The sequence below is a fragment of the Sciurus vulgaris genome, assembly GCF_902686455.1.
Source record: "Sciurus vulgaris genome assembly, chromosome: 14".
Classification (NCBI taxonomy): Eukaryota; Metazoa; Chordata; class Mammalia; order Rodentia; family Sciuridae; genus Sciurus; species Sciurus vulgaris.
The window spans coordinates 8,770,400-8,796,443 of NC_136475.1; the positions used below are offsets into that span (position 1 = coordinate 8,770,400).

At 45.2% G+C, this 26,044-nt stretch overlaps 1 protein-coding gene across 1 annotated transcript; it reads right to left on the reverse strand.

Annotated features, from left to right (window-relative positions):
• Positions 1-1,277: 1,277 nt before the first annotated feature.
• Positions 1,278-25,089, reverse strand: STARD7 (StAR related lipid transfer domain containing 7). The gene is made up of 8 exons (XM_079109821.1): positions 24,380-25,089; positions 13,830-14,038; positions 13,490-13,539; positions 12,170-12,280; positions 12,008-12,090; positions 11,153-11,252; positions 4,320-4,404; positions 1,278-3,085 (listed from the first exon to the last, which is right to left on the reverse strand). The coding sequence occupies exons 1-8, from the start codon at positions 24,676-24,678 to the stop codon at positions 2,901-2,903; spliced, it is 1,122 nt and encodes a 373-aa protein (XP_078965947.1). The 5' UTR covers positions 24,679-25,089; the 3' UTR covers positions 1,278-2,900.
• Between the last annotated feature and the right edge of the window lie 955 nt (positions 25,090-26,044).

Below are 26,044 nucleotides of genomic sequence, written 5' to 3' on the forward strand. Positions count from 1 at the left end.
TAGCAAACTATGGAACCAACCTAGGTGCCCTTCAACAGATGAATGGATAAAGAAAATGTGGTATCTGTACACAATGGAATATTACTCAGCCCTAAAGAAGAATAAATTATGGCATTTATAGGTAAGTGGATGGAACTGGAAAAGATCACACTAAGTAAAATAAACCAATCCCAAATAACCAAAGGCTGAATGTTTTCTCTGATAAGCAGATGCTGATCCATAGTGGGGGTGGACAGGGAAGAATGAAGGAACTTTGGATTGTACAGAGGGGAATGAGAGGAGGGGTGGGGGTGGGTAGGGATGGGAAGGACAGTTGATTGAGACAGACATTATTACTCTATATGTGTATGAAAAATATTTTTTTAAAAAAATTTGTCATTGTCAAAAAAAGTTAATGGAAAAAACAAAAAAGTTTTGGTTTTTTGTTTTTTGTTTTTTTTTTTAAGGGCTGGGGATGTGGCTCAGTGGTTGAGTGCCCCTGGGCTCAATCCCAGTACCAAACAACACCCCCAAGGCTCACAGGGGCCAACACTCAAGAACTCTGCCACACGCAGAAACAGCAGCAGCTCCATGTGCCAAATAAAATGCACAAACAGAGCATTCCCCTCGCAAGGGACCTGCAGGTCGCTTGCAGAGGGTCCAGCTGCCACCCAGCTCCCACCTGCCACTCAGGGCCCAAGGAGAGCAGGAGAGGAAGAATAAGGGAAAGAGGAAAAACGCAAAGTCGGATCAAAGCAGTGAGGACAAAGGGCTTGAGGGCCAGGGTCAGGTGGCCATGGAAGGGCTGCAGCTGGCAATGGAGAGGAAGCCGAGCGCCCATGGGGCAGACAGGTGGGAGCCAGTGGCCTGCTCGTGTCTGTCCTCCTAGCGTCCCCCAGGGAAGCACAAAAAGCCCAAGTTCATGCTGTGCTCAAGGGCTTGCGAACACAGCAAGCCGCCTGGGACAAATCTGGGTGGGGCAGAAGCACCCCCAGCAGGCCTCCACTGAGGTCCCCAGCGTCCTCTGTTCACCTTGCGCTCAAGACCCTCCCGAGTTCCACCACCCGCAGAGCTCCAGCACGTGACATGCCACGGAAGGAGGGGACCACATTCAGTTGCCATGCTGATCACCAGGTGGCCAGCTTTGTGGCCCCAAGCTGACAGTTAAGACCCAGCCCTCCTGCTCCCCAGGCCAACTCCTGCAGGGGCAGTCCACGGCTCTGAGATGCAGGCGAAGGAAGGGCAAAGCCAGCACGCAATTTCCCACCGCTGTTCGTTCAGAGGCACACACCCCTTCGTACCAATCTTTATGTATTTATTCACACATCTGATAAAAATGTCACAGTTAGGAGTGAAATCATTACAATGACATAAGTAACTCTACAGAGTCAAATAGCCGTTAAGTCAGAACATGGGGCAACCACAGCTGCTTAGCACCTGTGTACACACTCGCTCGCACACACTCGCTCACACACACCCACTCACACTCGCAGGCGCTAAGTTCGGACACTAATAACCCAGGGATTCTTCCCTGGCTCTTCCTCCTCTCATCAAGGAGAGAAATCCTTGATGCAAAGATGCTGGGACCACCCAAGGTGTCTGCTCTGCCAGCAACTCAGGAGACAAAAACAGGGGCAGTTACTTCCTTGGCACAAAAGTGGTCAGGAAACAAGGAGGTCAGGAGGGGTTTAGGTTAGTTCCAGGGTTAGAGTCCCTTTTTAACACCACGACAGGGCAGCAAGCAGGAAGAAAAGGTAAAAATTCAGCCATTTGAACTCCAGAAAAAAAGGGAGGGAGGAGGATTTTAAAAACTTGATCCCTATTCTCGACAGACTGCCACAGGACCATCAGCAAACCCGAGGCCAAGCAGATATCGTGTGGTTGTAACCTTATCAAACGGTGCGGTCTGCCTGCATTTCAGCTCTGGAGAGAGGAGGAGAACTTTTTAGAGGAACAAGAGGGTCACATAAGCCACATCCCCACTGTATTAGTGTTTGGGACAAGACTTCACCTGCTTATCAGGATAGCAGCTGGTCTACAGTGTGAGTGCACCAGGGAGTGGCCAGCCCCCTCCTCTGCCTGCTGAGGACAAGTCAGACCTCCAGTGGGGAACACAATGTCTGAACCAAGAACTGCATCATCCATACCGTGTTACCATGGAGAAACCACCCCCAGCTCCTTTTGACACAAAGGTTAGAAAAACCAAAATAAATTTAAATGTGATGTTTGAGCCTTTCCACTGACCCTGCTGAAACACCGACGACACTGGCGGCTCGTCTCCAGTGCCCCTGGCAAATGGCGAAGGCTAGGAAAGGAAAGCATTTGGTGACTATGTGCGTGCGCAGGAGTTGGCCAGTTCCCATGAAAAAGTGGGGTCAGGTGAGCCGGTGGGGAGAGAAATCTCTTGGTACAAACTTCATGCCCCTAAAGATAAAAGCAAGGTGACGACAAGGCACTTAACACGGCCAAGGGCTGTTCACACCCGTGTACAGCAAGACTGTTACCAAGACACTCCCAGCGACCCTCCTTGAGAAATAAGTGGCCGACATACTCCCAGCCGGCCTGCAGAACTGCAGGAGATCCCAAGCGCTGACAACCGGTGGGATATGGAACGCCAGCAAGGACCCCTCAGAAGCGGCACGAAGCTGTCCCCGCCCAACCTGAGGGAGAGGCGGGTTCCAGACCAGCTCAAACACTGCACCTTCAACAGTCAGCCTGGGAACACGAGAAGGTCCCACAGTCCCGCTTTCTCGCTGATCAAGAGCAACAGGGCTCTGAACGGAATCAGACACTAGTTCCTGAAGGACCTCGCACTGAAGGCTCCAGTACATTCTTCCCAATACACACGGCTGTCCCATTCCGCAGAGAGTGAGGGACGGAGACGGACTGGAGGAACCCGTCCCTTCTTCTCCCAAGACTCTTTAGGCGTACTCGATCCGAGCGGGGCTACAACTGCCCTCATTCTTCCGCTCGGATGACTGGGTGGTGGCCTTGGCCTCGCTGCTCATCTCCAGGGGCTTAGCTGAGATGTAGTCCTTCACTTTGATTTCCATGTTCTTGGCTTTCAGAGTGGCCGTGTGCAGCTTCTCCAGGAAATCTGGCATGCCTGGGGGAGATGGGGGCGCGAGGATATAGTTAATTTGATGTACAAACCAACAGAAGACTCAAAACTGCACAGCCCTGTTCAGTGGTGGGGAGCTGCTCTTCCTCATACCAAGAACAGCCTGAGTGGCCACCTACGAGTGGCAGCTGCCTTCAGAATGTGTTCCCTTTGTGCAGGCTGTGAAAACACCCACAAGCTCTGGTCCTGGAGAAGGGGTACTGATCAGGCCACTCACATCCCCAAAGGCTCTTTTAGGTGAGTAAAACACACACCAGTGGCATTGTCAAAACAGCTGCCAATTTAATTTAGACAAATGTCAAACAGAAATACCTCATCTTCTCTCCATTTCCCCCCTGAGGATAAGCAACTGCCTACAGAAAACCAGAAGGAAGAAAAATCACACGAGGATCCCTTCTGAGACAAGAAGTTCCACAGGGAAGGTGTGATCACAGCTGTGAGGCGTGGCCTCTGTAGGAGGGGTGGTGGCCTTTTCCCCACGTGACCACCCATAATCACATTTTCTAGGCCAAATCGTATAGTTTTCAATACTACTCAAGAAAAAAATGTAAATACATTAATGTACACAGTCTGTATTTAAGACATTGAAGCAAATGTTTTAAAAACTCTCCTTTAGCCAGGCACAGAGGCACACACCTATAATACTTGCAACTCGGGAGGCTGAGGCAGGAAAATTGCAAGTTCAAAGTCTCAGCAAATTAGTGAGACCTTGTCTCAAAATTAAATATAAAAAGGGTTGGGTTAGCCGGGCATGATGGCACAGCCTGTAATCCCAGTGGCTCTGCAGGCTGAGGCAGGAGGATCGCGAGTTCAAAGCCAGCCTCAGCAAAAGCAAGGCCCTAAGCAACTCAGTGAGACCCTGTCTCCAAATAAAACACAAATAGGGCTGGGGAAGGGGCTCAGCGGTCGAGGGTCCCTGAGTTCAATCCCCAGTACCCCACCCAAAAAAGGGCTAGCTAGGAGTGTGGCTTAGTGGTTAAATGCCACTGGGTTCAATCCCCCTGTACTAAAAAAATTAAAGTAAAAACTATCCTCTGGGACCCTGAAATTCTCATTCTTTCAACCCCTCCACCCCAGGCTAAAATGAACTGGGAAGGGCGCAGAATCTCCCAGCAGGACGCCAGGAAGACAAGTACTGATCTTCCTGCTGCCACTAAGAACACAGAGAAAAACAGAATGCTCACCCCAGTTCCCAGCCCTGTACCCAATCTCCACTCACCACTGGAAACCATCCAGCTCACACAGTAGCGAGGAAACACAGTCTGGGGATTGTCACTGTAGGTCAGCAAGTAGTCAAAGCCATTCTAAAAAGAAACACAGTGAAGGTTAGGGCACCTGAGTAACACCAGCCTCCACACGCGACACCCAGGCCCTGTTCTGGAGCAAGGCCTGCCTCCAGGGTGACCTTTAGCACACGTGGCTCCTGGAGTGTCCTAGTCCACAGGCTGCACAAGGGGGGCTCCCTGTGCCCAGGCAATGCAAACCCTTGGCACTTATGCCAAACAGGTTTTCTCTCTGGGGGTCTACAATGCTGCTGGCACTCGATAAGTGGAGGGTGCCATGTGACCAGCTCCCAAAAAAAACTTGGATGCTGAGTCTCTACGGGGCCTCCCCGCACATACCCCTGCATCTCCCTGTCTTGCTGTTACAACCCAGCTGTGCAGCCTTACTCCTCACCCATGAAACCAGCTGAGAATCGAGCTACTCGCCGAGTCCTTCAGATATGGGGGCACGTCTAAGCTTCAAGATCTTATCTTTACCTCCTCCTCCTACTAGTAATGATAACACAGCAAACACTCATACAATACTTACTATGCGTATGATTATCCCCCATTTTACACAAGAAAACCACCCAGAAAAAGGTTGAGTGACAATGCCCAACGTCACCCAGCTGCTCCGTGAGAGAACTGAGAACTCTGACCACTGAAATCCCACACCACTCTCCCTCTGGCTCAGCCCTGACATTCTTTAAAACAGTGAAGGACAGGCAATCATTAAGAAAACCTGAAGTGCCCTGATCCTAAGAGGTCCCGCTGAGGGAGTGAGAGACGCTCTTTTACATCTGCACTCTGCCTGCTATGCATCTGGCAGTGTGCGAGGAGCTGCAGAGGAGACAGATGGGCTCTGCCTCTGACTCACAGGACAGAGGTGCCATAGCAGACCCTGCGGGGTGCAGAGGAAAGAGGCAAGGCTGTAAACAGGCACGTGACAGAGCCCACCGCAAGGGCTGGCAAGAGGACAGCATGAGTCAGCACAAACATAAGATTTCAAATTATTCCGCCCACAAAACACTTGGATGGGGACGTCAAGAGACCTGGACTTTCTTCCACGGCTGCTGATATTATCAAAATGAAGCTGAAAATGTCATGGTTACCGTAGGGAAGGAAGGACTGGGCGGAAGATGGTAAAATCGAAAACACCATGCTCACTGTTTATAGATCTGACCTTGGAAATAGATATTTCTACTTATTAAAACTAAATTTTCAGAGCAATACTAAAAATGCAAAGTAAATAAAGAGCCTGTGGGGGAGATTCTGGGGGCCACGGGGCATATCTGTAATCCCAGCTACTAAGGAGACTGAGGCAGGAAGATCCCAAGTTCCAGGTAAGCATAGGCAAGACTCTCTCAAAATCAAATCCAAAGGTCTGGGGAGCCGGGTGCAGGGGCACACACCTGTAATCCTAGTAACTTGAGAGGCTGAGGCAAGAGGACCACAAATTCTAGGCCAGCCTCAGCAACTTAGCCAAGACCTGTCTCAAAATGAAAAATTTGAAAACAAGGACTGGCTACCGATAGCTCAGTGGTAAAGCAGCTCTGGGTCCAATCCCCACTACCAAAACCCAAGGAGAAAGCTGGGGATTTGGCTCAGTTGGAGAGCACCTGCCTAGCATGCATGAGACCGAAAACAAAAACCAGTGGAGGGAGGGGTGAAGAGAGGACAGTTAATATGTACAGCTAGGTAGGAGGAGTAACTTCAAATGTTTTATAGTTTGATTGACAATTAGTCAATTAGTTGTATATTTCAAAATAGATAGTAAGGAAGTTGTTTTGTTGGTTTTTTTGTTTTTTGATGGGGGGGTACTGGGGATTGAGCCAAGAGGTGCTTAACTACTGAGCCACATCCCCGGCCCACCCCCCCCCCCTTTTTTTTTTGGCAGTGCTGGGGATTGAACCCAGGGCCTTGTGTTTGCAAGGCAAGCACTCTACCAACTGAGCTATCCCCAGCCCCCCCAGCCCTTTTTATTTTTTGTTTTGAGACAAGGTCTCACTAAGTTGCTTAGGGCCTTGCTAAGTTGCTAAGGCTAGCCTTGAACTTTCCATCCTCCTGCCTCAGCCTCCCAAGTTGCTGGTATTACAAGCGTGTACCACTATGCCCACGTAGTATGGAAGATTTGTTTGTTTTGAAATACTGAGGACTAAACTCAATGAGATTTTAACGTCCCCAACACAAAGAAATAATGAATGTCTGAGGTGACAGACATGGCAATAACCCTGATCTTATTATTATATACTGTATATGTGTACCGAAGTCACACCAGTACACCAAAAATATATGTATGACCACTATATGTCTATTAAAAATAAATAAAAGATAATAAAGAAGCTACTGAAACTAAGTAGGCAGACAAAACTACAGAGACAGGACCTATTTAAAGTGACTTTAAAAATTCAACATTTTGTGCACAGTACACATTTCCTAAAGATAAAAAGCCAGTCAGGGCACAGCCCTGTGGTAGAGCACTTGCCGAGCATGGACTGGGCCTGGGTTTGAGCCTCAGCACCACATTCACACGAAGACACATTCTTATGGTCACACTACTGGTGGTCTAGTTGGTATTGCTCTGAGACTGTTGTGTGTGCATTTCAGGTTACATCAAATGAGTACTTAGCTATGTTGAGGGTGCTGGAAATTGAGTGAGACAGCACAGGAAATGATAATGAGTAGAAAATATAAATAAAAATTCTATAACCCTGAATTTGAATCAAAAGTATTAATATACACTTAGGATTTGTTTGATCTTTTAAACATCTAAGTAAAATCTGTCACTTAGCTCTATCTTTTAAAAGGGCCTAAAACCAATAAAAAACCCAGCAGCTGTCAGCACTCCTAACAGCTAAGCTGTGGTACTGAGACACCGTTTTCCAATAAAAGGAACCAAAACTTCTTAAATGCTAATTTCCAGGTTTAAAGCAAAAAAATATAAAAGATGATCCTGGAACATCTTTTAATGTGAGAAAGTTCCTGGGGTCCTGTTCAAAGGACTGAAGCCAACAAGAGGCCCCCAGTAGCCAAAAACTGGATAAATTTGAGCATCAATAAGAATAACTGCAATGTATAAACACTAACCTAGTATGTTTAAATTTGTGTTTCTAATAATACTTCCTCAAGAAATAGACAAAACCAAAAAAAAAAAAAAAAAAAAAAAAAAAAGACAAAACCCTGTCTTTGAGGATCCTGAAATGAGGAAACAATTTGTTTATTTTGAAAACACTAAATAAAACAAGCTGAGCATTTCTCCATCTCCCTGTTCTATGTGACCTATAGGAAACCAAGTAGTTCATGAGGAACTATGTCTCTGAAGTATTCCAACCAATACAGAAAGGAATGAGGAAAGAATTACAATATCAGTATTCAGTAACCTCTCACAAAATAATGGATAATCATCAACAACTTACAGATTCAACAAGAAAGGGCAAAGCAAGCATTATCTGCCTCGCTAATAAAGTGGTCTTTCTCAAAATAACCCACCAACCTGAAACTGCTCAGGCCTCCAAACCTAACTACCAATATCAGGAAAGACGATTTAACTGATTTACAGAGACGCAAAGACAGCGCACACAATGCCAACGCCTGGTCTCACTCAAATTCTGAGTCCCATGGCAAAACAGTCCACGATCAGGAAAATTGAAACACTGATTTAGACTTAAATATTTGGTACTAGGGATTTCTGTCAATTGTTTTATGCATGATTATGACACAAGTTATGTTTTCAAAAATCCCTTTTTGAAATAAATGCTGAAATATCTATACAAGAATTGGACTCTTCTAATAATAAAGTTAGAATGTGCTTCAAAATAACTAAGGATGTGGAGAAGGGAAGGGTACAGCCTGGGGTGGGGGCTCAGTGGCAGGGCTTACCTTGCAATGTCAATCCTGAAGAGAAGGGAAAACACACAAAACAAGCCTGGCCCCCAGTGGATAACTGCTGAAGTCGGGACACTACACGGGAGTGAGTGTGTTCACACTTCAAATTCTCCATGACAAAAAGTAAGACAGGGGGCTGGGCTGGGGCTCAGTGGAAGGGCACTCCCCAAGCATGTGAGAGGCACTGGGTTCCACCCCCAGCACCACATAAAAGCAAACAAATAAAAAGGTATTGTGTCCATCTACGACTAAAAATATTAAAAAACAAAAACGAAGTAAGACAGACAAAATGTCCTACCTTGGCTGAAGGACCTACTTTCCAAGTGGCAAAGCCACCTCAAGTGCCTGGTTTCCAAGTGCCCTCTGACTGACCTTGGTAAATGTGGTCTACCCATGCTCCCGAGCACCGCCCCCCCCCCCCCCCCCCCCCCCAGGTCTCTAGCACACACAGGTCTCCTTTCTATCGCCGTCTGCTTGAATGGCGTGTCTCTATCTCCAGTGCCCCTCTTGGTCTCCTCTACTATCATCTGCCTTTTTTACAAAGCTCAACTCAAGCCAGGTACAGCAGCACCTAACTGTACGCCCAGCTACTGGGGAGGCCGAGACAGGAGGATTAAGGATTAAAAGTTCCAGGCCAGTCCCAGAAACTTTGTTTCTGTCCCAAAATAAAAAATTAAAAACCAAGAGAAGGGCTGGGATGTAGCTCAGTAGCTGAGTGGCCCTAGGTTCAATCCTCAGCACCACCTTCACATGTGCCCCCAACATACACATCATGATAATTCTCACTGTTCTGCCAAAGCAGCTAGCTATTTACTGGGTGCCTACCAGAGGTCACAGGTCATGAGCGCGTGCTGTTTCAGGCCCATCACTTCTCAAGGGAGCAATGCTGAACTGAAGCCATTTTTCCCCCCACACAGGTGGAACAAAGACATGATTCAAATTTCAAAAGCAACTTAAAAGGAATAAAGCAAGGTGTAAATCTCCTCCACGACAGGGTTCCCAGCCTGACCCAGCCTCCCTGCCCTAAGGGTAACCATCCATCAACAGCAGCCTTACTTCTTTACTGTCTTCTAGAGAAAGTGACTTTCAAATATTTTTAACTGCAACTCTGTGTCTCTCACAAGCTCATACACATTTACGTAACCAAATAAGATTCATGAAATATGCTGACACTTTCTACTTTTTCTTTCTTTCAAACTGACCATAATCCCCTAAGTTAATTATATCTCACACTAATGGGTAGCAATCGGTGACTTGAAGAATCCCACTCTATATATAGTACAGAGGCAAACACAGATATCCCTCAGGAAAACACAAACACACTGCCTGAGGTCAGCCACCGTGTGTCACAGCCAAAGGCCTACTGCAGGTGGTATAAATAAAACAACCTGACAAACGGTCCATGCAGCTCCAAAACAAACAAAGCAACCGGGAGACACAGAGTCATTATAAAGTAAGACAGAACAAAAACAGCAACCACTGTCACCAATGTGTGTACTCAACAGTTTTAGCTTTAAAAAAGTCTACCAAGCTAAAGAAATTATTCTTTTCTAATAAAAGTTACAGAATTTTAAAGAGAGAGAGAAAGAGAGCACTAGTCTAAATCTCTGTTTTACAGATAAGGAAGCAGAAATCCAGAAGGATCTGCGTGCTTTGCCCAGTGTCAAAGGTTTACAGAAGGCTCGCTCTTGGTCTGATGGAAGCTGGCAGCACACCAAGAGTCAGCAGATGTCGATGCCTGTCTCTCAGATAAAGGAACCATACACCATCACCACTCTGTTCTTAGAGATCTTCCAGGTATACTGCCCTACAGGAGGGGACCCCAAATATGGTCCCCAGGCCATAATTGAGAGGTGAGCCTGAGATTCACCTAAGAACTTCTCAAAAATGTAAATTATCAATGAGCCCTCAGCAGACATTGGATCTGCTGGTACCTTTATCTTGGACTTCCCAGGCTCTAGAACTGTAAGAAATAAATCTTGGGGCTGGGGAGATAGCTCAGTTGGTAGAGTGTTTGCCTTGCAAACACAAGGCCCTGGGTTCGATCCCCAGCACCCCCCCCCAAAAAAAAAAAAAAAAAGAAAGAAAGAAAGAAATCTCTTATTTATAAGCTCCCTGCCCCTGCACAAAAAAGAAGTAAATTTGCAAGCCACAACTCAGACCCGCTGAATCAGGTCTGAGGCTAGGACTGGCAATGTATTTTATTTAAATATATTTTTTTAAGATATTAATAGACATTTATTTACTTATTTATTCATTTATTTATTTATTTATGTTTAGTGCTGAGGATTGAACCCAGCGCCTCACACATACTAGACAAGCACTCTACCACTGAGCCACAACCCCTGCCTGACTGGCAATGTCTTTTACTTGTTTATTTATTTTGTGGTGCTAGATACTGAACCCAGAGCCGTGTGCATGGTTGGCAAGCACTCTACCACTGAGCCACATCCCCAGTTCCCAGCAATGTATTTTAAAAAGCTCCACCTGGCCCATAATCCCAGCTGCTCAGGAGGCTGAGGCAGGAAGATCACAAATTCAAAGCCAGTCTCAGCAATTCTGTTGAAACCCTGTCTCCAAATTAAAAATAAAAAGGGCTAGGGAAGTGGCTCAGTGATTAAGCACCCCTGGGTTCAATCCCTGGGACAAAACAAACAAAAACCTCCAGCTGATGCCAACAGATGCCAGGCCCTCTAAAAACTCACCCAGCCACACCCCGAGTTCAGACACGAGGCATGGGGGCTGGGGAGATAGCTCAGTTGGTAGAGTGCTTGCCTTGTAAACACAAGGCCCTGGGTTCGATCCTCAGCACCCCAAAAAACAAAACAAACAAACACACACGAGGCATTTCTTGAGAAAATTCCAAAGCCATGACATAGTATCTCGTGGATGAAGTAAAACTCACCTCATCAAATGACTTGTGGGGACGGATAACCATTTGGGATTCATAGGATCTGACTCTGACGAACTCCGGTGACTCCGGCACACTGGGGTGCTCCACCGCACTGGAGAGAGAGGGAGAGCAGGTTAGTGGTCTACCTGCAGAACCTCAGGGAGCTGTGGCCCAGCAGGACCCCAGGGGCTTGAAACAAACAAAACAAGGAGTCAGGAGACGAACACGTACAAGACATGGGGTTCTGGACACGAAGCAAGTTCTTCTGGCATAGGTAGCATGCCTGCCTGTCCAACCAACTGCACTTCTCCCTAAACTGTCAACATTTGGGAACTTAAAAAAAAAATCGGGGTGGGGTACTGGGGATTGAACCTAGGGGTGCTTAACCACTGAGCCACATCCCCAACCCTGTTTTGTATTTTATTTAGAGACAGGGTCTTGCTGAGTTGCTTAGGGCCTCGCTACATTGCTAAGGCTGGCTTTAAACACTTTTTTTTTTTTTTTTTGAGGTGCTGGGGATTGAACCCAGGGCCTTGTGCTTGCAAGGCAAGCACTCTACCAACCGAGCTATATCCCCAGCCTTGGCTTTGAACTCTTGATCCTCCTGCCTCAGCCTCCAGAGCCATTGGGATTACAGGCGTGCACCACCGTCCTGGCCTCTGAAAAAATTTTTAATTAAAAGCTTGCCTCCCTTCAATCTTCCTAGGTAGTCACAGTCCGCTCCTCTTTCAGCTGGGAGGGTAGGACACTGGCCATCAGGAAGCCTGCAGGAGACTCGGCAGGGGACTGAGAGCAGGCAGGCTTACAGACATGTAAGTGACACTCACGGTTACAGAACTCGGCAAGGGCCACGGCAGCCATACATACCGTGACACCAACACCATCACGTTGTTCTCCTGATCCACACTGTACCGCCGAACATACACGTAATCCCGAGAGTACATCGGATACTAAGGGGGGGAGAGGCAGGATTAGTATTCTGCATCCCATGGACACGACAGAAATAAAACCAGAAGTAAAACTACTCACAGGAAAATGGGTTACCCAGTGGAGAACCTCAGAGCCACTGACCACGTCCCTCTCGATCACCTCCAGCTTGATCACCAGGGCATCCCACTTCTTCCTGTACTCTGTGTCCAGCTGTGAAAGACAAGACCATGAAGACCCAAGATGATCAAAACAAAACTGCAGACAGCCTCCGAGATGCCTGGACTGGACCTCTGACCCCATCGCCCTAGTACACAAACAGCAGTCTAACCTAACCGACGGTGCCTAGGCGTGTGAGGCGGCTCTGCTTACTACAGGCAAGTCTTCTGAAGTCCGCTCAGACACTGAAAGGGAATCTTAAAAAGCAAGCCCCGGAGAAGTATAAGGAAAAAATACTGTGGCAGACACGTCTGGGGAAAATGCAATATATGCAGGACATAAATATGTAGGGGAAGAATTCTAAACAGGTTTAAACAGACAAAAACTCTCAAAGGATGAGCAGACACCTCAGACAAAGAAATGAAAGTAGCATGCACATTTTTAAAAATTTCTAGCATCACTAGTAACTAAGGAATTTCAAAGACAGACATATCCAAAATAACAAAAATGTAATACAAATTGACAAACTTCAGTGTTTAGGTGAAAGTGCACTTGCATATTACCAATGAGTGTTATAATCAAGAAAAAAGCAAGTGAAAGTCTGGCCAAACAAGTGAAAATACCTATGTAGAACTCTGGGTGATCCTACCCGTTTCCACTATTGTTGGAACACCCCAAGGACAAAAGCAGCCCTCGAACATATTCATCTTTATTAAGTAAATATCTTCATGAGGGACATGTTCCGGTTCAAAAGAGGTTAAAGACACCTAACAACTAAATGGAATCCTAACTGGATCTATACAAAATGGACATTATTGGGTCAACTGACAGAACCAAAATACAAGCAGATTACACTGAAGTATATGAATTTACTGACTTTAATAGAAGTACCATGGTTAGTCAGAAGACTATATCTAGTTTCAGGAAATATTCACTAAAGAATTTAGGAACAGAGGACCACAGTATACTTAACTTGCCCTCAAAATAAAGTCTTGTGGCACATTAAAGTACACTAATAAATCCTATTTGATCTTCTCAGTCTGGGGGTGGGTGGGGCATGGGCAGAAATCAGTCCCATCCTCAGAGGACATATGCAGAAATTATAAGTCAAATGTTCACCCAGATGCTACAAGACATGGGAAAAGAAGCACAGACACAGATAACCCAAAGCCAACATCATTCAAGTAAGAGAAATTACTCATGTGGACAGTAGTAAATGGCTTGCTAGGAAGCTCGGAAATCCAGAGCAAAAAATTAACTCACCTGAACATTGAAGAACTGCCGGGGTGTCACATCTGTGTAGGTTCCAAAAACTAGAATGACAAGAAAGAATAAGGGATGCTTGCCATGCTCCTGTGACTGGCTCTGTTCCTATCAACAAACTGCATATCAATTCTAGAGTACTGAGAGCTCTGGAAGGCAGGTTCTCAAAGCAGAATCAAGGCCAGGACAGCGAGGACAAAGAGCCATGTGTCAAGGAAGACACTGGGAGAGGAAAAACAACCAATGGAAAGCCTGGTAAACACCCTGAGAAACCGCCAGAATGGAAGAGTTTAGAGACGTGTGAGGCCCCCAGGTCCCATGCACCTGGATGCCGGCTCACCTCGGTACTGGTAAAGGTGGCTGCCCTCAACTGGGCGCCGCCACAGCTTGAAGTGCTTCTTATCCATCACCATCTCCCATGGCTGTTCCTTGTCCTTCAAATCTTCATTCCCGTCTGTTTGGGATTTTGATTCTGGAGGGTGGCGCTCAACTCCTGAGCTCTGAAATACATTTGACACTTCCTCCAACCGTTTCATCTCATTAATGGATCTGCAAAAACCAAAACACAGGCCCGGGGCAGGTGGTCAGTCAGCCCTGTGAAATGAAGTGTCCATACAGAGGCCTGCAAAGGAATGGTGTGGGTTTAAAACAGGACAGCGTGGTGAATAAAACTCACTTCCTGCACTGGATTCCTGCTCTCTCATTAAGTCAAATAATATATTATTTAACCAGTATCCACTTCTACATCTGTAAAATGGGAATAATAGTACTTACCTCAAGGCTGAGCATAAAGATGATCAACAAATTTATATGTTAAGTGCTCAAGTCCCAGTACATTAACCTTCAACATCACTATTAACGTCTTTGACTGCAGCTGGGCGTGGTAGCACACCCTGTAATCCTAGCAATTTGGGAGACTGAGGCAAGAGGATTTCAAGTTCAAAGCCAGCCCCAGAAACTTCACCAGGCCCCCAGAAACTTAGAGGGACCCTGTCTCAAAATATAAAATAAAAAAAGAATATGATGTGGCTTGGTGGTTAAGTTCAATCCCTAGTACAAACTAAATAAATAAAGTCCATGATTGTGAAATGTCATTTGGGACCTTTACAAAGGCTGGGTAATTCTCACCACTATCTAAGTGCAGAACACTTCCATCCGCCAAAAGAAACTTGTACCATCACCAGTCCCTCCCACTCCTGCCTCCCTTCACTCACAAGGACACTTTTTGTATGGATTTGCCTATTCTGGATGTTTCAAATAAATGGAATCACATGATACATGGCTTTTGGTATCTGGCTTCTTTCCCCTGGCATGTTTTCAAGTCTCTCCATGAAAGTGTAGTTTATTCCCTTTATGGCTGATAATGTTTCATCATATGAATATATCACCTTTTGTTTATCAGGCAATAGAAACTTGGTTTCTACTTTCTGGACATTACAAATGCTACTGCTAAGAACAGTCATGTGTAAGTTTTTGTATAAACATGTTTTCAATTCTCTTGGGAAGATTCCTAGGAGTGAATGTGCTAGATCATGGTAACTCAATGCTTCACTTTCTGAGGAGTTGCCAAAACTATTTCCACAGCAGCTGTACCATTTTGGATTCCTGCCACCACTGGATGAAGATCTCAACTGCTCCACACCCTTGACAACATTTATTATTGTCCACTTTTTTATTTCAGCCATAGTAGTGGGCATGAAGTAATATCTCAGTGTAGTCTGAACTGATAAAATTGCTAGTGGCTACAGATGTGGATTACCTTTTCATAAGCTTATTGACTACTTGTGTGTTCCATGGAGAAATATCTCTATTGAAAGTCTTTGTCCATTTCATGAGATTGTCTTTTTCTTTTTGGTCCAGGTTGCTTAACCTTAGCCACATCCCTAACCCTTTCTATTTTTTATATTTTGGGACAGGGTCTAGCTGAGTTGTTCAGGGCCTCACTAGGTTGCTGAAACTGACTTTGACTTTGCAATCCTCTTGCCTCAGCCTCCCGAGCCACTTGGATTACAGGTGGACACTAATCCCTTACCAGAAATATGAACTATAAATATTTTCTTTCCTTCTGTGGATTGTCTTACCTTTCTTGTGTCTTTTGATGACAACGGTTTTTAATTTTTGTGAAGTCTAACTTATTTTTGCTTTGATTACTAATGTTTTTGGTTACAACTGAGAAATCACTGCCTAATCTAACATCAAAAGGACTGATGCCTAAATTTTCATCTAAGAGTTTAAGAATTTTAGCTTACATTAAGGCACTGATCCATTTGAGTTAATTTCTGTGCACAGCATAAGGCAGGGGTCTAAATTCATTCTCTTGTGTGCCTCTTCAGTTAGCCCAGCCCTACTTCTTTCCCCATTGACCTGTCTTGACACCCCTGTTGAAAACCAACTGACCAAAAGTGTAAAAGTTTATTTCTGGGTTCTCAATCTTATTCCAACAATCTCACGTCTACCCTAATGCCAGCGTCTTCATTGTGGTAGCTCTGTAGTAAGATCTGAAGTCAGGAGAGTAAGTCTGCCAAATTCTACTCTTCTCTTTCAAAAGTGACTCCCTTTCATTTCCATGAGTGTAACTGGCTTGTCAATTTTTGTGAAACACTAGCTAGAGTTTTGATACGAACTGGACTGAACCGGAACACTGAGTTGGGTAGTAATTCCATCTTAAGAATATCCCTGAACACAGGTTGTCTTTCCACTTATTCATGGTTGTTGTTTTTTTGTTTTGTTTTTGAGGAGGGTCTTGTTATGTTGTCTAGGCTGGCCTTGAACTCCTGGGCTCAGACGAGCCTTTCTGCCCCAGGCCTCAGAGGCAATGGGACTGCAGGTATAAGCCACTGTGCCCAATCTATTGTGTCTTTACAAAACTTCTTTCAAGGATGTTTTACAGTTTTCCTTTAAAAGCCTTACACCTCTTTTGTTAAATTTATTCCTAAATATTTTATTTTTGATATTGTTATAAATGGAAATTTCTTACTTTTCAGATTGTTCCTCTGAACAGTGTATAAAAATGTGATTTCTGTATGCAGATCTTATATCCTGCAAACTTATTAGCTGTCACAGTTTATTAGCTTTAACGGTTTTTGTGGATTCCTTCATATTTTCTACACACAAAATCACATAAGAAAAAAATTAAATAATTACATTTTTAAAAAAGATCTTATAAGCTGCAAATAGTTTTTTGTTTGTTTGTTTGTTTTGTTTTTTGTTTTTTTGAGTGCTGGGGCTTGAACCCAGGGCCTTGTGCATGCCAGGCAAGCACTCTACCAACTGAGCTATATCCCCAGCCCCCTGCAAATAGTTTTGAATGCTTCCTCTCCAGTCGGGATGCCTGCTGTTTCCTTCTCTTGCCTAGTTTCCCTGATACAGCCTCTAGCACACTTTTGAAGGGAGGGCTGAGCAGACATGCCTGTCTTGCTCCCAACCTTAGGAGAAGCATATCCATCTCACCACCAACTGCTGTCAGCTGCTTTTTACTGAAGCCCTTTATCAGTTTGAGGAAATTTCCTTCTATTACCAGTCTGCTGAGGAATTCTGGTTTTTTAAATCCTGAAATGAAGTTGGATTTGTCAAATGCTTTTTCTGTGTCCATTCAGATGAACATGTGGCTTTTGTCCTTTATTCTATTAATGTGGTAAAGTGACCAATTTGGTTCGATGAACCAACCTTCTTTGCTGGGATAAATCCCACTTGTTCATGAGTATAATCCTTTTTATGTTACAAGATCTGGCTTATCAGTATTTTGTTCAGGATTGCATACATTTCTAAAATATGTAAAACAGTACCAGATATCATGCTAGGTATCCCCGAATCTCCCCTGAGCCATATACGTAGGTATAAAGACAGAGATGAAGATGATACACAACAAACTGGGACAATGGTTACATCTAGGGAAGAAAGGAGACTATGTTACAAGAAAGGGTACAGAAGAAAATTTATTGTACCTATAATATTACTTCTTTTTTTTCTTTTTCTTTCTTTCTTTTTTTTTTTTTTTTTTTTGGGTACCAGACATCAAACTCAGGGGCACTTGACCCCTGAGCCACATCCCAGCCCTATTTTGTATTTTATTTTGAGACGGTGTCTCACTGAGTTGCTTAGCGCCTAGCCATTGCTGAGGCTGGCTTTGAAATCCCAATCTTCCTGCTTCAGCCTCCCAAGCTGCTAGGATTTCAGGAGTGCACCACAACACCTGGCAATATTTTGTTTCTTAAATGTAACATCTGCCTTATTCTTTAACACTTTTTATATATGTGAAACACTTTAAAACAATATTGATTTTTTTAAAGTATGGCTTGTATTTTGTCCAAATCACAGACAAGAAAGAAAAATTGGCATGATTTAAGACTGAGGAAGACCCCAAACACTGACACACTAAAATGACCTTTCTCTCCTCCCCAAGCATCAAAGGAAACAAGGCTGAAGTGTAACTTCAAGGCAGAATTAACCATAGACATTTTCTTTTTATTTCTCTTTGGAGACAATTACACTACAGTTAATCTATCTTTGGACTGTCTTCTTGATAAAACTATAAATTTCCTAATGGCACGGAATCTTTTTCCTAACTGTATGTAGTTCCAGCTCCTAGCATCTACTTGGTAAATAGTAAACACTCAACAGATGCTTAATGAATAAATTGAGTAAATAAATTTAAAAAGATAAAAGTAGGCCTCACTAATTAAAAATTACATTAATATAGTTTTGAGGAGATTTTTGAGTTACAGTCTCACTATGTTGCCCAGAATGGCCTCACACAATCCTGCCTCAGCCTCCCAAGCAGCTGGGATTATAGGCATGCACCACCATGCCTGCAATAAATTGTTTTAAAAGTCAAAAATTATTGGCAATCCAAGATTAAAGCTTAGAGCAATACAAAGTAATGGCTGAATCCACAGATCTTTTATTCTGGTCCCTGTCTCTGTCATCGAGTGGCTGTGCAATCTTCTACACGATATTTTATCTGTAAAAGGAGGACATTATTTCTTTTCTTCTCTTCTCTCTCTTTTATAGTGGAAATTAAACCCAGGGGCACCTTATTGCTGAGCTACATCTCTGGTCTCTTTTTTTCTTTTTTTTGAGATAGGATATCACTAAGTATCTGAGGGTCTTGCTAAGATGCTGACACTTGTCTCAAACTTGTGATCCTTCTGCCTCCACCTCCCAAGTCCCAGGATGACAGGCATGCCCTACCATATCCAGCAGGACACTATTTGTTAAAGACTCCTATTAGCTCTAAATTCCAATTCACTTAATTTTAAACTTCAGACTTAGCTATTAACATTTATATACATACAGGAGGATATTTGTCTTTTTTTTTTTTTTTTTTTTTTTTTTTTTCCCATACCATGTATTGAACCCAGGGATACTTAACCACTGAGTCACATTCCCCAGTCCCTTTTTATTTTGAGACAGGGTCTTGCTAAGTTGCTTGGGGCCTTGCTAATTTACTAAGAATGATGAAACTCGGAATCCTCCTATTCAGTTGCTGGTGTGGCTATGATTACATGGCTATGGTTACAGGTGATTATAGGCTGTGCCACCATGTCCAGCAGTATTTACCATTTTTGACTGTTTGAGATCCCTCCATTTCTAGCCCCTAGCAGTCTAAGCTCAGCTCCTAATTTAAGTGAGGTTAATTAAAGTTAGACTTCGAGGAGGGATTTTGAATCTTGAGGAAATGACACAAAGGCACAAGATCTTTGGAAGATTATTCTTAGTGACCTTGAGGAGATCCAGCAGTGCAACCAATCTAGGGGGAAACTCCAGCAACACTACTCTAGGCAGATTATTCCTGGAGCAAGACTTGGTTGTTCTCCTGGTCAACCTGTGTCTCTGGCCTTCTTGTCACTGTGGTGAACAACCTTGCAAGGAACTGACTACTGACTGCCTATAGTTAAGGATCCTGTGTAACTTGATTAAATTTGAGACTAAGTCCACTTGAAGAGGGATGGAAATGTCTTATGCAAGCATGACATTTCTCCACCCCAGATACTGGAAATTGAACCCAGAGGCCTGAACTACATTCCCCATCCTTTTTACAATTCTGAGACAGGGTTCTACTAAACTGCCCAGACTAACCTTGAACTTGATTCTCCTGCCACTGTGCCCAGCTGATGTTCCTTTTTATTTATTTTATTGTTGTTATTTTTTGGAATGAGGTCTCACTCAGTTGCTCAGGCTGGCCCCAAACTTAGGCTCAAGTGATCCTCCTGCCACAGGCTTCTGTGTAGCTGGAACCACTGGAGACGTACAGGCACGCCCAACACACCCAGCTGACATTCTTTAAAACAGCATAATACAAACGCTGGAGAAAGATTGCTGTGAGGGAAATGTATGGCTCACACAGCTCTTCTGTCCCCAGGCTTAAATGTTCCCAAAGATTCTCAACTTCTAAACTGAACAGACATAACACACAGGAGCACAATCATTGTTGTACATACTAAGTGGAGAAAGGATAAACCCTCTCACCATGCATCTCCTTGGACAAGATAGGCATCTGAACCTTCCTATCTAAGAGACTTAAACTAATAAGGAGACAAAAGGACAAAAGGGATCATTCCCCAAATAGTAACAAAACCAGCAGATTAGTCAAAGGATCAAGAAAAGACAGTTTATGCTTCCCTGTCTCCAAAGGAAAATCATCCCCATATTTGAGGAAGGCTGGACTGAAAGCAGTAGCACTAAAGACTTACAATGAAAACTAAGTAAGTTTAACAAAGTTTGGGGGCGGGGGTGTCCTATCTTCTGCATAAAGCAAGACACAGTCTCTAAAATCAGTAACCATTTGGCAATAAGGAATTTCAACAAGACAACTTTCACCTCATATAATCTCGTCCCTCACATTAGAAACTTACTGTCAAAGGTAGGAATTTTTGACTGATTTGGGTCACATCTTGAAATAAAGGACATAAACTAGTTAATGGTAAAAGAATTAACACACACACACACACACACACACACGTTCCCCAAGCCAAAAAGAGCTCACACTTATCACTCATCTAGTTAATAACATACAGAAAATGTGAATGTATTCCGTTTTAAGGCTAAAATACAGAATTGGGAAAAAGGCCAATTTTCTTTATGTAACTTTACTGGCAGCTATATCATTCTACTTAAATTTCTAGAGCAATGAGGTGTACCTTAAAAAAAAAATGAAGTCAATGGAACATTTCCCCCTAGATTTTCATATTTCTTAATATCCTTCCCCTTTTTGTTATGTAATTTTTTAACTGTTTCATAACAAAAAAAAAAAAAAAAAAAAAATCACTACTGAATTCTTCCATAAAATTTGCCCTGGGCTCACGGAATGCCAACTAACACCAACAATAGTGAGCAAAAGTTATTCTGCTTGTTTAATTTAAGCCAATTAGATAAGAATGCCAGAGCAAGGATTAAAAGATCTAATTTCTTCATATGGCCCCAGAAGCAAGTCAAAATCACTCTGTACCAGTTACTTCTTTGCTAAATAAGATCAATATCTTACTTAGCAAAATGTTCTCAAACACAAAAGAATAGAAAGCAAAATTATTCTTTTTTATTGTGAACAGAAACATATATCTAAGAAAAACTTGCCACTTTAAAGTTCACATTCTAAAAGATATATTCTGCATACTTCCTATTTAACCAAGATGGAAGGATCAGAATTAATTCATGTCAGGACAAGTGGGTACGGAAACAACACAGGTGAGCCAAAGTCTGTAATTTAGGGGTTATGTGACGATCATTCTCTTCTTCCATTAACAATGAAAGAATTGTACTTGACCTGAGACAACTGTGTTCCATTCTGGAAACTACCCAATATGTATCAATCACCTGCACTAAAACAAATAAAATCCAAAATGTCCTAACCTAGGAAACAATCTCAGCAGTGCCTGCTCTAAAGCAAATACAATACTTAAATATCAAGCAGAAAAGTCAGACTGTATCCACATTTTATTCAATAAAATGTAAACATTACAAGCTAGTAGAACTGAGACATAAGGAACCACTCTTAAATAATATAAAAAGTCTCCCTATCAAGGTAACAAACTAAAAAAATCATCAAGATAAACAACTTGATCAAATTTTAATTATAAGAAAAGCAAAATTGAAGTATGAAGAAGACAATAAAGTATTAAGCCAAGCTGGTGGTACACCCCTGTAATTCCAGCAACTCGGGAGGCTGAGATAGCAGCCTCACAAATCTGAGGCCTGCTCAGCAATTCAGCAAGGTCCGAAGCAACTTAGCAAGATCCTATCTCAGAAAAAAAAAAAAAAATTAAAATTTTTAAAAATGTAAAGGGCGAGGGGAGATGTAGCTCAGTGGTAAAGTGTCCCTGGGCTCAATTCCAATAACCCCAAAACAAAACAAAGACAATGAAGCGTTAAATGTGAGCCTTTACTGTAGTAACCTGGAGGAAGGCCCAAAGACAGCTCACTAGCGCTCTAGAGACAGGGAACAGCCAGGTAGTAGAGTGATGAAGGCCTGGTTCAAAATCCCCAGCACGCAAACAAACAAAAAAAGTGTTCTGACTGCACTTCAACTAAACTCCTGAATCTGCAAAGCTGACTGACCCTGGACAATCCCTCTTGGGGAGCTGGATTAGAACCAAGGGTGTTTCAACAGCTCCCGGTTTCAGAGACAGCCTGAAAAGCAGGAAAGGGGATGAAAGCCTGAGTCAGCAACTGCCTGACCCCACCGCCACAGAGGGTAGGGACTGTTAATAACTGGAAGTTCAAATCATTCACTTCTTAACTTGTTTCCCTGAGGGCTCCACCAGATGGGAGAACTGCTATCCAGAGCTCCAGGAGATATCACCCATAAAAGTGCATCAAGTAAGTCAAAGAATGTCTTCTACCACTAAACTCCAACACTATTCACCTCCCACCACCCCAAATTCCTTCCCTCTCTTTTGTACCGACTAACCCTTTTCTGGTCTCTCTCCTTGCTCCTGAACAGATCCACCTGAAGATTTTCCTTTCAAAGGTCACTAATGTGGAACATGGGAATTTCATCATCAAAAACAGAATAAAGAGCTGGGGTTGTGGCTCAGTGGCAGAGCACTTGCCTGGAATGTGTGAGGCCCTGGGTTCAACACTCAGCATCGCATATAAAGAAAGAAAAAAAAAAAAAAAAGGTCCATTGACAACTAAAACAAAAACTTTAAAAAACAGAATGAAAATTCAAACAGTTAATTGGTAATTTCTTAATCTGAAAGTTTTCTTCCCATTCTTTTAATTTCTTACAAGAGAATGATTAGCACAAATAGCCAAATAGCAAAAGAATGCTAATAGGAAATAGGCAAAATTGCTATCATGCCTTGATTCCTTAATTTATTTTGTGATGGAGGCTGTGTGTGGTTATGATTTTAGTATAATTTGAGGGGGGTTGTTTGTTTAACAGCTCTGGGGATGGAATCTAGGGCCCTATACATGCTAGGCAAGGGCTCTACAGTTGAGCGACACCCTCAGCCCTGTGGTTATGATTTTAAACTGCAATATAAAAGTCATCCTTCCTGCTAGGAAAAGCACTCCCAGTTCTTAAGATAGACTTGCAGTTACCCACAATTCATAGTGTTGCACAAATAGCTGCCTGGCATCTGGGTATCACACTTCCCACACAGGCCATGGTACAAACTTGACTGCTGTACTTCCATTTTCAATCTAACCAAAAATGTGGAATAACAGGTGGTCTCTCTGTTCAAGATCTAGAATAAAAATACTCTGAGGGATCCATCAGGAGGCAGGAACTGTCCTGGTTTCTGAAATCACAGTTTCAGAATTTAAAAGAATGCTTATGCGGAGGGGACAGTCTAAAAATATCTGTTAAAAAGAAAATACAAGCGAGGCTTGGTGGCACATTGCCTTAATCCCAGCTACTGGCCAGGCTGAGGAAGGAGGATCACAAGTTCAGGGTCAGTCTTGGCAACTTAGTGAGACCCTGTCTCAAAACCAAAATCAACAATAACAACGAAAAAGAATAGCTGGGGATGTAGTTCAGTGGGAGAGAGATTGCCTAGCATGCATACGGGGTTCAAACTCCAGGAACAGGGGGGAAAAAAAAAGAAAGAAAAGAAAAAAGAAAGTACATACAGAGGCATTCTAATATAAGTGCTAAAGTAAATATTTAGATTACATAAAGTCTGAGATTTAGAACTGCAGATTAACAAATACAACCAATGGTACTGGATTTTTTTTCACCCAGAGGTTTTAATGGTGACAGCGAAACCTCAGACCTTAATGACACAGTATTCCCAAAATTCTAATGCAGCAAAAATCTCACCTAATTCTTATAGGATAAAACGTGTGGGTTATTGGTTGGTGCAAGCCAAGCAAAATCCCTCCCTGCCTCTTAATTCCATTAAGATGGGAGTCACGGTGACAGCTCTCTCTGGGAACTTCTCCCAAGGCTGGAGTCCCATCTGGATGGCAGTCATTTTGTAAACGGCAGAACTACACCCTCAGGTCGCGATTAAAGCCGTTGTGAATTTACACTTTTCTGGGAACGTTAAAGATCATGTGAAGAAGGGCCTGCGCCCCTTCTACAGATCCACTTTTACAATGGGGTTTTTCCCTTCTTTGCCCCCAGGGCTGGGACTCCAGCGCGGACCTCGCGCCTGCCAAGCAGGTGCTCCGCCACGGAGCTACACCCCCAGTCCGAAGGTCGGGCTCAGGGTCGCGCTGTCCACCAGAGTCCCCGTCCTGGACTAACGCACACGTCCAGCCCTTGCTTCTAACCCGACGAAGCGAGTAAACACCAGCAATGACGGGAATCGCTAACACAGCTTGGGTGCGCGGCACCGCCACGCGCAGGAGCACGAGGGAAGCGACGCGGACCGCGGGCAGGCCCCGGGGTCGCACGTCCCGGCCGCGCCGACCCCGAGCACAGGGGCGACGCGCCGCGGGGCTCACCTCTGCAGCTCCTCCTCCTGGATCCTCTCCTCGTCCCACACGAAGACGCCGGCGAGCGCCGCCATCAAGGCAGAGGCATGGCCCGGGCGGCCGCGCAGCCGGCGCCAGAGGCGTCCGAGCAGCACGCAGCGCGCGCTCTCCGAGTAGAGGCGGCCGTAGAGCTGCGCGATCTGCTGCGAGCGCCGCACGCGCAGGCCCGTCACGAAGCGGCACTGATTGGCCAGCAGGCCCAGCAGGCCCCCGCCCCGCGCGCCCGCCAGCCAGGCGGCCAGGCCGGCCGGCGGCCTCCGCGGGAACATGCCGCCGCCGCGACGCCGCGGGCCGCGGAGCCGGCGCGGGAGGGCGCGGGCGGCCGTCCGCCGGGTCTCCTAACTGGCCGGCCCGGAGCCCGTCTCACGTCGCCCGGGCCAGGCGCCGCCCCTCATGTCTCCGCGGCAGCCGCTGAGCAGAGCCCCCTCTGGGGCGAGCGCCGCTGCAGGACACGCTCGGGCTCGGCCCCCTCGCTGCTCCGCGTGTCCAGTGGGCGCCGGGGTCGCGGTGCGAGGCTCGCGGGAACCGACGAGGCGGGCGACCCGGGCCCCGCGGCAGGAAAGGTCCCGGGCACTCTGAGTCCGCCACACGCGCCGCCCGCCCGCAACCTACCCGCGTCTCCGCCGCCCGGGCTCTGATTGGCCGCGATCCCGACGCCCTGGCGCTCATTGGCGGCGCCAAATGCCCGTCACCGCTCTCTCCGCCCCTACGCGCCCCACGCCGCGGCCGCCTGATAGCAAGGTAGGTGGCACGGCGGTGTGAACCAGTCAAGGGCGCCTTGGGGAGTGACCCTCGGACCCCGCGCCGCAGCCATCTCCCGCCGCCCCGCCCCGCGGAGGGCCGTGGCCGGGTGCCCTGAAGTCCTGCGCCGCGGGCAGCTGTTCCAGAGGCAGGGGACCGTCGCCCAGTTCTCTAGTTAGAGTCCTGTGTGGGAATGGGGGCGTCCCAGGCCCGGTGTGGGGCGACCGAGAAGCCCCTGGTGAGGACCCTGCTCAGCCGGGGGATCTGACCTCCAAACCCCCTCGGCCTCCCCGCCCGCTCCCCCGGATCCCTCCTGAATATTCGCGGCGTGGAGGCGGTCCCGGAGGGCCGGGGTTCCGAGTGGACCTGAGAACGCAGGACTGTACAGAGCGAGCCACGTGGGCAGGTGACCTGTCGCAATCTGACAATGCGGCAGCCCTTCGGTAAGCAGCCAGGTTTGCTGAAACCTGTGCTTCTGGGCAACCTGGCTAAATGGTTTCAGAGGGTATTAAAGTACTATTCTGTGTCCAATTTCATTAAAACGAAACTGCTGGGTGAGCTGAAGGAAACCCTACTCCAAATTGCTTATTTTATTATTATTTTTTTTCTTTTAAAGCTTATAGTTAAGAATTTCATTGACAAAAAGAATGGTAACCGAACACAGTGGGTTCGCCCCTTGGTGATTGTGGAGCCAATGAGCACAATCAGAAAAGATCAGAGTGAAGAATGGTTTACTTATAAGTAAGTAAAGAAGAAAAGGAAAGGCAGAGCTTGTCACCCGGAACCAAGTCTCTCCGAACAAAGATAGCAGGGAATTTTACTGAGGAGACTTGTCATCCACATAAAGGGTTCCCGCACCAGGTGGTAGAAGGCATGTTTTGTGTTCTTGTTTGT